The 11351-nt window shown below is 40.7% G+C and overlaps 1 protein-coding gene across 1 annotated transcript; it reads left to right on the forward strand.

Moving 5' to 3' along the window:
- Nucleotides 1–7216: 7216 nt before the first annotated feature.
- N7469_008435 (uncharacterized protein) lies at nt 7217–7612 on the forward strand (the record flags this gene model as incomplete). Its single annotated transcript, XM_056647353.1, has 1 exon — nt 7217–7612. The coding sequence occupies one exon, from the start codon at nt 7217–7219 to the stop codon at nt 7610–7612; it is 396 nt and encodes a 131-aa protein (XP_056497118.1).
- Nucleotides 7613–11351: the final 3739 nt, after the last annotated feature.

An 11351-nucleotide genomic window follows, 5' to 3' on the forward strand; every position in this document is an offset into this window, starting at 1 on the left:
GAAACAGGGCGATCCGGGGTTGACACTCTAGTGGGTCGCTGAAAAAAAAGTGTCTGTCTTCGAGGGGAATCTGATTTCGAATTCCACTGGAGCCAGCGTGAGCGACGATAGGAATACTACTGGTCTGCCGTGGAGCACCATGAACAGGCCCTAATCAAAGCTCCAAGAGAAAGACTCGGTGGATTCCTGTCCACGAGCGCCAAAGACTGAGATCGTGGACAAATATTCTCAGTTATTGCCTGATTGACGCAGAATGTGAACAATATGGCGGATGGCATCATCCAAAATGTTCCTAGGCACAAATATGGTCCTGATTTGTTCTGTGAGAGAATGCTGTACTAGTCTCTCCTCCACCGTATACACTGGGTTCTGGATCCAAGCTACGGCGACGATCGCAGCAACGATGCTGGAAAATGTCATTAGTCTTATGCCCTAGTCCCTGTTTCCCAGATCAATCAATATTGTCATTGCAATGAGCTTTCAAGCCATTGAGCCATCGCTTTTTCCTAGCTGTTCGATGAAGGAGCACATATCTGAATACTGTGTACTACCGAGACCTGGCTAGACGCCCCTTCACGCTTGATATCCACGGACCAGTAGACTGCGTGCCAGAAGACCTGCTAAATTGATCTCTACCAAAATCTTCATATAAAAGGAACGGAATAAGCTACAACGGTAGAAATTAGAGCTCAGACTATATTAGGAGGGATAAGCTGAATCGGCAACATTTCTGATGCTCTACCTCAAATCCAGGCAAGCCCAGGACTCCAGTAAATCAAGTCTGGCAATTCTAAGCGTCCTGTCAGCCAGTCTACTGTGGTATTATTTGAATCTAGTAAAATTCAGGGATACAGAACACGATAGTGAATGTAACATTGTATACGTGAAGCGAAAGTCAACACTCGCGAACCGCCAGCCGTATTATGCCCAATACAAGAGGATAAATCCACAACAAATGAGTCCACAATAGATCAAATAGCATAAGCTATTGGAATATTGCAAGGACTGATAAAAAGAAGGTCATTGGATATTCTCCTAGGAGGCTTTCGACTTGAAGCAGGACTTGTGTGGGGTGATGAGATTGGAGCTACTGTCAAACTTTTGGCAATGGTCCTTGCCCTTGCGCTTTCTTGTCATCAATCTATATTTTGCGTCAGTCATTTGATCATTCTGGCCTGTATAATAGATTGCGGATAAATAACAAAGACTTCGAATACTCATCTCTCTTGTCTAGAGGGCTATCTCTTTTCCTTCTGTTTTCCTGTAATCTGTCTATTCTTTAAATCAGATATATAGCTTTCCGAGAATATTGTATTGAATTATAATGTATTGGAGTATAATAATGATAAATGATTCACTGTAGACTGATAGAGTGAATCTGATTTTTTTGAATCAATTGAGTTGGCTCCGCTGACTTCCTCGCTCCGGTAAAATCAAATCTAATCCTACAATCCTGTCTATTTTCAGGCTTTGCAGCTGGAGGCAGTATATAATCGTCTTCTGTCGGTCGGTTTGTCTGAGAAAAGCCTGTAGTTCCTGAAGAATCGGAATTTTCTGAGGTGCAGTCCTCTGTCTCCAGACGATAATACTATTTTTTGTAGTCCTCAAAAAGTTTTGTGCAACTGTTATCAGAGAATCTCTTATCCTACTGTATCATTGTCAACAAATTCTTTTTTGATGTCTTTGATGGTAAAGAATCAGAAAATAGAATTTTGAAAATAAAATTGAAGAAAATTTATCTGCTGTATAGAGAAGGATAGAAAATAAAATTTCTTGCTAATCTTCTATCTGAGGAGTATAGTGGCAAAAAGTTGCTCTAAATTAGTCGAGGGTGGAGATATTCTCGATTGAGCAGACTGGCAAATATTAAAGTAGACTGTTGCTAGTAAACAGGACTCCGCATCTGAAATCTATCTGAGAAAATTCTACTTATGATTATAGAATTTTTATCACAATTTCTGGGACTATTTTTGGAGCCATTCATCAAGATCTAAAATCAACTATAACAGTATTAAATGGCGGATTTTGGATACAAACTATCCAAGGCACTCAACTAATTACTCGAAATCATTGGTAGTCTCTGCAGTTTGCCTATGAATATTGTCTGTGAGACGATAAATATCACTTAGGAGAATGAAAATTAAACCAGGGTCAGCTTTTGTAAACTCTGGATCTTCATTTATCTGCGGCGCTTTTGCAATGGTATTCAACAATATTCAATTAATCAACAATAGTCAACTAATCAACAATATTCAACTAAAAGCTCTTTGAATTTTTTTCAAGCAGTTCATTGGGAAAATTGATAAGGTGCGCTGCGAAGTTGAAGGAAATAAGGAGTTTTTGAATCCACATGTATATCATGTTATCTAGTTTTCACCAGTTAACAGTGCGATTCAACTACGATAACCTGGTGCTTAACCCCGTTGGTGATAGTTAGTCAAGAATTAACTTATTATCTAGAGATATCCATTTGGGCAGTGGAATTGCATCAATTGATTGAATTGATGGCCTCATTGTCAAAATCGAGTTGGCATATAATCTACCAATTCTACTGGCCAAACTGGAAAGTGGAATACGGTTAGACGCTAGAATAGCGACGACTGAGATTGGAAAAGAGTTTCGGATATGGATAGCGCAGATCGGCGGGGTGAGATCTGCCCTCTCCTCGGCGCCCCGGTTCTCATGCCAAAAATAACCATAGAACCATGTGAACGGGTGGCCATAGATCATATGACCACACTGGATACTTGTAGGGCTAAGGACTATTCTAGATTTCACGTTCTCCGAGCCTATCAATTGTACTTTCGATGTCAGGCTCTTTATTCCAGAACATTACTGCCTTTAGGATATGTGTATCAATCCCCAAGGGAAAAGAGAATATTGGTTTCACAATTCGGTCGAATCGGTGTGAATAAAGTGGAGTCTAAGATTATGATTTCCGGTCGAGTTTTCTGTGGTTCAGTCAAATATTTTGTACTGTTCTGAAAACTTCACAACTCATAGAAAAAGACGGTTCCCCGGGAAATGAAAGGGTGGCCCAAATGTTATGAGATTTCGGAGCTATAGTATCAAGATTGGTCTAAAAGACTACTTGTAGTACTCTCCAATCAGCGCTAATCGGTAGTGAATAAGAGACGAAACTTGATTTTATTGGCAAAATGAATCAATTCCAATTATTTATGCTATAGTAGGAATATTCAGTACTACCGAATCTCACTCGGATAATCTATTGACCATATGATTCACCAATCCTCGCCCTGTCGATACTTAAATATATGATTCATAATGATTGACCGAGGCCGATATGTGTGGATCAAACAGTGGCGGATTGCTTGATTCGGAGAATCCGGGGAGCGCTATCGGGTCCGCTGCTCCGACAGAACCATTGTGGGCCGGCCAATTGCTATTGAATATCTCTGTACTGGGCGATAAAGAAGCCGGTTGTTTGTTCTGAAGAATATCAATAAAATTATCAAAATGAGTTGCAGCCGAGATAAGCTTGCTATATATCTGATGCAGAATTTGCTCTATATTGTTCTATACCACTTGATTCTGTGTTATAATATTTGTAGATTCGAACTGCTGCTGTAGCTGCATAGTCTCTATTGTAAATTGCTCGGTCTCAGCAATTGCTATCTTCTTTTCGGAATTGGTCTTCAGAAAATTTGATGCTTCTCGAGAATTTTTGTCCCGGAGTTCTTGAAAAAGTTGGACAATTCTGGCTTTGTTATTCTTTTGCTCTACAACCATTATCTGAATCTCTTCTGTATAGCAGTTTATAATATTAAAATATTTGCAATGGAAAATATCAAGATATCTTTTCTCGGACTGTTCCATTGAGCTTTTCTGATATTATTTTAGCAAAGACTATTCAAACTTTTATGATCTTACTATTATATATATAATAAGAAGATCAAACTTATATTTATATTGCTCACAATTGGATTTAAAGAGCCAGATTCAGTATCAGAGTCTGAAATAGTGGATCGGACTGAAGAGCATAATGATATTCTGGATACACCAGTATATAATTTGGATCTGCTGGAATCTCTACCAATAGTACTTCGAGAATATCTAGTACTGATTATCATTGCGCAGCTATTAGAGATTGAGAGAAAATAAATCTGATCAATAGCAAATTTTCTCAACTATATATTTATAGAGATTCGATAGAGATCAAAGCAGAAGCTGCAATAAAATATAAAATATAGTAACCGTCTTTCAAAAGAATTTTGATGGCATTTATATAGTATCGCAAGGAAAACAGAATGCCTCAGACTTCGCGGGACAAATAGAGCCGTACAAAACGGCAAAGATCATTATAGAGTATATAATCGTCCGGTCTGTATAAAGTGGTCGATCTTGCTACACTGTCTTAATTCACTGTCTGAATACACTGTCTGAATTCTGATCGATAAGTGTGAAGGGCTAAAGCCAGGTTTAATTTCAACAAGGCGTTGCCTGCAAACTGTTATTGTCAAACTTGGAGAAATGTAAATACATGGCCGACGGGGTTTGGATACGGTGTAGCTTCGGTGCTATATTGTTCCGTTCCGACGGCATATGGGGTAAAAGGTAAACACAACGACAAGGTTATGTGGTACACGTGACCCTATATCGGGTTCTGACCCGTTACAGAGATCAACTCGGATGAGGATTAGTTCTGGCTGTACAAAGGTTTCTGAAATTGAATTAGCAAATTAGAATTTTAGGGAATAAGATAAATTAAAAAAAATTCTATCTATTAAGAGTTAGCTGTACGATCTAGATCTATAATAAATTTAACTACAGAAGATATTATTATTAAACTATATAGTATAAAGTTGAATAATTGTACGAAGATAAAAATAAGTGGGTCTACCCGGGCACACCCCATCAAAATGAATTCGGCCAAACAGGGTATTTAGGGTTGGATCGTACAATCTATCTAGTTGACTGTAAGTACTGAAATTTTGACAGGGATATTATTATTAGTAGAAAAAAAGATATCTAAAATTTCAGCCAGATCGTACAACAAAAAGTCTCTACAGTCAGCCTAGGAAAATACCTTTCAGTCAGGGTGGTGGGTCCAAATACTGCCCATAGTTAAGAATCCAGACCGCCTCTCAGTGAGCCTCACTGAACAGGGGCCCTTTGGATAGATTTTGGATCTATCAATAATGTGGGGCGAGCTGTCTGAAAGTGGGCCTTTCCCGTTGTACCCCATCAAAATTAATACCCAAAACTGGCTGTTTAGGGTTAGCTCGTACGACTGCTACAGATGATTAGAGAAGCTAAAACTGAAAACTTTTGAAGAACTTGAGTCAGTCTATAACTTGCCAGAGTTTAAGCCTGATTGTCCCAAAAAAAGTGCTTGCAGTCGTCTTCAGAAAATAGTGTGCAGTCGTCCAAAGTGGGTCCGATTCTGCCCATACTTAAGGCCTCTCACCGACTTGCAGTCAGGCCCACTGCACCGGGTCCCTTGGGATAGGGTCCCCATCAAAAACATTCTAGGCCAATTTTTTGAAAGTCTACCAAAAATCAGCCAAAATAGCTAAAAATATACTGCCAACAGAAATAGAAACTTTGTCCCTCAGTTCAGCATTGACCAGAAAACCCGATCAGAAAATCCCAAAAGTTGGGATACTCAGGGGGGGGTACATGATTTAAACTCTAAAATCGCGTATCCGCCCCCCCCTCTGCCCCACTTCTTAACTATACGTACCCCCCTCGGTACGTAACTGGAATATATTTAGGGTGGAGACATTGAGCCCGACGTGCCACAATATTCCCATTCTCGGAGTCTTTGAAAAGAGCCCTTGAAAGCAGTAAAATCGGGCATGTTAAAATATATCGACGATTATTGTCCAACCTAAGAGGACCGATGAATTGCTACGTAGGCGATACTCCATGAGAATGAAGGCAACGCGCTGATATGCCCAATGACATGATGTCCAATGGGGACGTACTGTAAGAAAATTAAATATTGTCCTCAAATTGACCAATCACATCAACAATCCGCTTGGAAAGTTTCTTCTTTGCATTTGCGTCCCAAGTGGGCTACCATGGTTTTGGCCAATCATATTTGGTACCACTCGGCGCTACTATCGGCCGTACAGTTAGCCCCGGGCGTGGAGTTAAGCAATTCTAAATCATGCAATGAAACAAATCGACACGCTAGATATAACTACGTCATGTCAATCGAATTTCATCTCAGCCACGGCTCCGCTAACTTATTGAAGGGAGTATTACTGCACACAAAAATGCTTTTCCTTTTTTGAGCTTGTCAGCCTTCCAAGACTTTTTTTTGTGCTACTTTTCCAACCGCCATTGACACAAAATTGACGGGGATACGTTAAGACCATATCTCTCATAATATTCAAATCGAAAGTTTCTCTCTTTCCACCATACCCTCACCGCGAGATGGCGGTGTGTTCAGAGCACAGGTAGCAGGGATCATGATAGTCGACTGCTGTGTAACCATGACAGGCCTGTATGTTGAATATATGAAGACTTGATAGGGTGGTCACATCTACTATCTAGGTATACGTATGCAAGTAATGTGCACAATGATTTCGTTCATTCATGCAATGAAATCACCCTGCAGATGAATCCATTGTATTTGATAATCGCGACATCCAGGCACAAGAGAAATAAGGCAAGTATTTAAACCTCGGGAATCCCTCTTCGAATAACATACTCGCATACCCCCAACCATCAATTGGAATAATTATTCTATCTATTAGTCTCATACCATTTCCAACGAGCGTACCCTAGTTGACTTCTAACATGGGACACTACTCGAGTCCAATTCAAATATGGGGGCCGGAAAAGACAAGAGCGGAGTTCGAGAAAAAATTAGATAGGCTGCTCGGGGAGTTGCAAGCGAACAAGAAGAACTTTGATAGCTATTATGGGCCCAGGATGAAGAAAGTGATCTCTCAGAGTTACCATGATGACAAATTGGGAAAACTTTCCAACGGTGATCTTGAGCATATCTACAGGGCTATATCCGAATAATTTTTGGGATATTTCTTCGTCAAGACACAGTCAGGCGATTACTGGCTAAAGAAAAATCTCAAATACGGGGAAAAAGCATTCCATATGATCGTGTGGTTCAAGGAAGAGCGGGTGAGTAACTCTGCCCCTAGTCATTCTTATTTAATCTCGTGGCATCGAATATCCTGACCGAATCCCTGTTCTCCCACAGAGAGATCTGTACACAACCCTCGCGGAAATGTTCAGGCAGCATGCGACCTACCTCAAATCGCCAACCGGAGATGACCAGGCCCAGAAAGCGTTCGCAGAACTCCTCAAGATCGGCACCGTGGAGAATATTAAAACATTCGTGAAAGAGCTATCCAAGAGCGATCCTAAATATGTGGGCCACGCACATTCCTGTCAATGGATTGATCAGCTCAAGGAAGCTGGTACCTTCGATGCCGAATTGGCTGCCGGATATAAGAAGGCTATGAAAACAGACCACCGCGCTTTTTTACGTATCTTCGAGGAGGTCAAGGACCTTACCATTTTTGCGAACCAGGAGTGGAATTTTGAAAGACAGCAGGGTTTCTTTAACACAATGTGTCCTGATATTGTAGCTGACTTACTTCTCCGGGGTTTCGTTTTTTGAGTCTTCTTCACTGCAACAGTTTCGCTTCTTTATGAATGGTCCATGGTGTTGCTGCTTCAGATATCGCACATGTTCTTAGTCAAGGTCTGCCTTGGGTAAAATTTCGGCTTAGCTTTTATCATTATTGGCTTGTTTACAAAAACTCAAACCTTCAAACATAAATGTTTCTGATTTTAGCCCTGTTCCAGTACGAGAAGTGCTAGAGAGATAGAACAAATACCCTCAGCTTCGCCTTCTATCTTGTACAGACAGAGCGGCTCTTTGAAACCCTAGTTATATTATGCTCTAATAAAAACATTGTTAGTTTCGTATTGAATAGGCTGCCGGGGAGCTGAATTGTGAAAGGATGAAGAACTGTAAAATAGCAGATACAGTACTGACCTTCCTGTGTTCTTTCAGTATTCTGCATTCTAATTTGGAGTGGACCGAAGCTCGGCACCAACCGAGGTACAGACGAGCTCTCCGCTGATTATATTCTACAATAGATCAAGCACTTTTCGTAATTTATAACCAGTGGTCTATTATGCGACAGCGTCAGATTTCCACATACCTCTGAAACGGCGTCGCTGCCGATCTGCATGGCATCTTCTCAGAACCTTTGGGCCGAGCCAAGTCGAAAACCAGTCACTTTCTAGCAGGAATATAGAGCCTCATTGATAGAGTACCGCCGGCTTTTTGACCGCCGAGGCCAACCAGATTTTTCACCGGGACTCGTCCATCTCGAGACCCGCCCTCAACCTGCTCGATCTCTTCCTATATCTATAGAAGTGCTATGTCGTTAAATCTGCCAAGCAGATCCGACTCTAGAATGAATATAGTCGACTTTTGCAGTCAAATGAGCTGCTCGAATGCAAGAACAAGCTTCTCTAGGAGCGCTGCGAAGAGGAGGTGTTGCTACTGTGGCATCGCAGACAGGCAGCACACGGCGTCCAGGATTCTGTAATTGCAGTTCTACGAGCGATGGATCGAGCGGTTTATTATTTCTATCGTCCTTGAGACTCATACAGCTTGGATTATATACCCACGAGAACGGATATCTAACGATCTTGGCTTGGTTATTCTAGTGATCAACGGGGATAATTAGTGAGGTGTCGATGCGGCCCGGCCCGCGATCGATCCACGGTGATCCTTCCTATTTATTGTCGGTCCCGTGAAATGTCAATTATTTGAAATCTTCACCGTCGTTCCCCGAGAATTGCTAGCATAAATTTGCAATCAATCCAGCGTTGTACCACGAAAGAAGACGTAATTAGAACGCTGAGAAGAACTCCCGTCTCGTCCATATTATACACATTCTCTGGGAGAATGGTCGGATCGGCCAACTCGCGACCAATAACCGCAAACCAGTGCCGTATTTTGTCTTCGATTTGCCGGTCATCTCGCTTCCAGTCAATCGCTCGTAGCCGGCGCGCTCTTAACTGCGGGTGTCGTCGATAAAAGTCTAGAGGCCAATTTTTTTCTGGAGATCGGACCTTCAGGCTAGAATTCCTGACCTGGAAAATTGAAGACTGTTGGCGCATGATAATCACAGCAAGCGACTGTAGGAGCTTAACCGGAAGAGAATAGCTGTTGTCTGCCAACCGCAATATATATCCAAGCAATATTTGCTCTTCTTGCGGGGTGAGATATTGCTGATTGGCGGTTTTATCAGCAAGGAAAGGTTTGTTATTGGTCTGTCGTCGCAAGGTTGATGCAGAGATCTCTATCGATCTTGACCGAGTTGCGTATAATGTGTGCGCAGAAAATTGATGTCCTGGAGATAATATAGCTATTTCTAGTTCAGTATTCTAAGAGATATCTTCTACTTGAAATAGTACTATTCAAACTGTAAATGGACAAAGGAGTATGAAAAATATGGAATATATTAATAACTCTAGTGAATTCTATATTATTTTATATATACTAAAATGGTTGTATTTGAATTTTTTGACTAGCTATAGATAAGCTTCTTTAGAAAAAATCACCAGCCAGATCCATTAATGCCATCACAATTCTGAGGATTCAGTGCCGAATGGCATTGTACCTCCGCGCGAAGCTTGGCCACCGTATCAATCACGATATCTAGAAAATACTGACATCTGTCAATCTGCTGAATTTTGATGACTGCCAGTATTGTTCTAGACTCAATTAATTGCTGCGGATTAACTATTAGACATGAAATTTACCGGTCTATTGGTAGTAGTGAATTGGTATTGGTAGTGGTGAACTGATAAATGATTATCAATCACCAGCCTAGAGATCATCTTTTTGCCAATTATACAGCCAGAGAACTTGAACACTGCGACCTGAGTATAGTTCTTATATATTCCGTTATCATAAGATTAGAATTATGATTCTTACAATCAATACTGTAGTCTTTGAACAATATTATAAAAAAAACTGCCCGAGTAATTGAATATAGTCAGACAATGAGTGTTTTTACTATTGAACAACAATAGTATTTGAATATACTGGACTGAACAGAGATAAAAACTTTTGAATATAATTGATTGTGCAATTATATTGATAGAAATAAATACACTTTTTGACCATCAACCATACTTGAACTACTGTGCAAAAGTGGGCAAATTCCACCAGAGTGCTTGACTGGCTCAAGTTCAACAATTATTGCTGATAAAATACTGTATTCTATCTTAGATGATTCTTGGTTATATAAAGTTCAAGATCTACAAGATTCTTTCTACGACCAGTGTAACGGTACTAAGGTACAAGCTAGCACTTGTTGAGTAGGTGAGAGGATAATGGAAGAAGAAGAACAGGAGATCAATTCAATCACTTAGTAGGATGTACAGAGAGACTGATTCTTGAAGAATCTTCAAGCAATCAGGATAATATAAGCAAATTCATTCAATCTTTTCCTCACGTGCCTTTTTCGAGAAAGAAGCGGTGTTGAATCGGGTTCGAAGCGTGAAGAACAGTAGCTTCACCGAAAGAGGTAAGCTCTATGGCTTCACCGTATCATCCTTCAGATCCGTTGTCAGGGATCCCGTGACAGATAGCACAAAGATAAAGTATCTATTCATGAATAGTAGAGAGATTCAGCAATCTCCAGTAATAATAGCAGATATCGCAACAAGAATTGAATAATTGTTTTATTTCTATTCCGCTGGCAGGAATAGATAGTATATCTTGTACAATAGCTGACAAAATTGGATATTGCATTTGATAATCTTTCCAGAATTGCTGCAGGCAAATATATATCCCCAATACCGCTGAATAGTCGCAGAATCAATATCAGTCCAATCAAAATAAAAATTAAAATATATATAAAAATATATACCAATGCTGCAATAGAGATCTAATTTATCTTGCTCTGACTATTGTTAGGCGGTGCAAACTGGTCACTGTAAGCTGATCCTCCGTGGTCCTAATACGTACCTCAAGTCTACCGTCTCGCAACCGTACCGTCGCTGCCCTAAGCCTTACACGGGCTCGGGTCTGTAGAGCAAGTCTTGTAGGCGTGCCAGTTGATGCGCGCCAAGTAGGTCAGTCCTAAGAGCTCCCCTACTTGCAGAGTGTAGTTGTAGTTATACTGTGTAGAAGCAAAGATGTACTCAAGTAACAATGCTGGATTGATCGCGAAGAACTAAATACATGTGTGTAAAACTATCCTTATATGTCCAGTCCTCCATGGTGTGGTATATTGAAGGGTATGCCTGGTGGTATACCAGACCGGACCCTTCCATCTACTCGTTGGTATACCGTATCGTATACCCTGGTGTCACGTGAGTTTTTACCG

The sequence above is a fragment of the Penicillium citrinum genome (genome assembly GCF_028827155.1).
Source record: "Penicillium citrinum strain IBT 23319 chromosome Unknown utg000008l:1.0-2707905.0:1.0-2709502.0, whole genome shotgun sequence".
In the NCBI taxonomy this organism is placed as follows: domain Eukaryota; kingdom Fungi; phylum Ascomycota; class Eurotiomycetes; order Eurotiales; family Aspergillaceae; genus Penicillium; species Penicillium citrinum.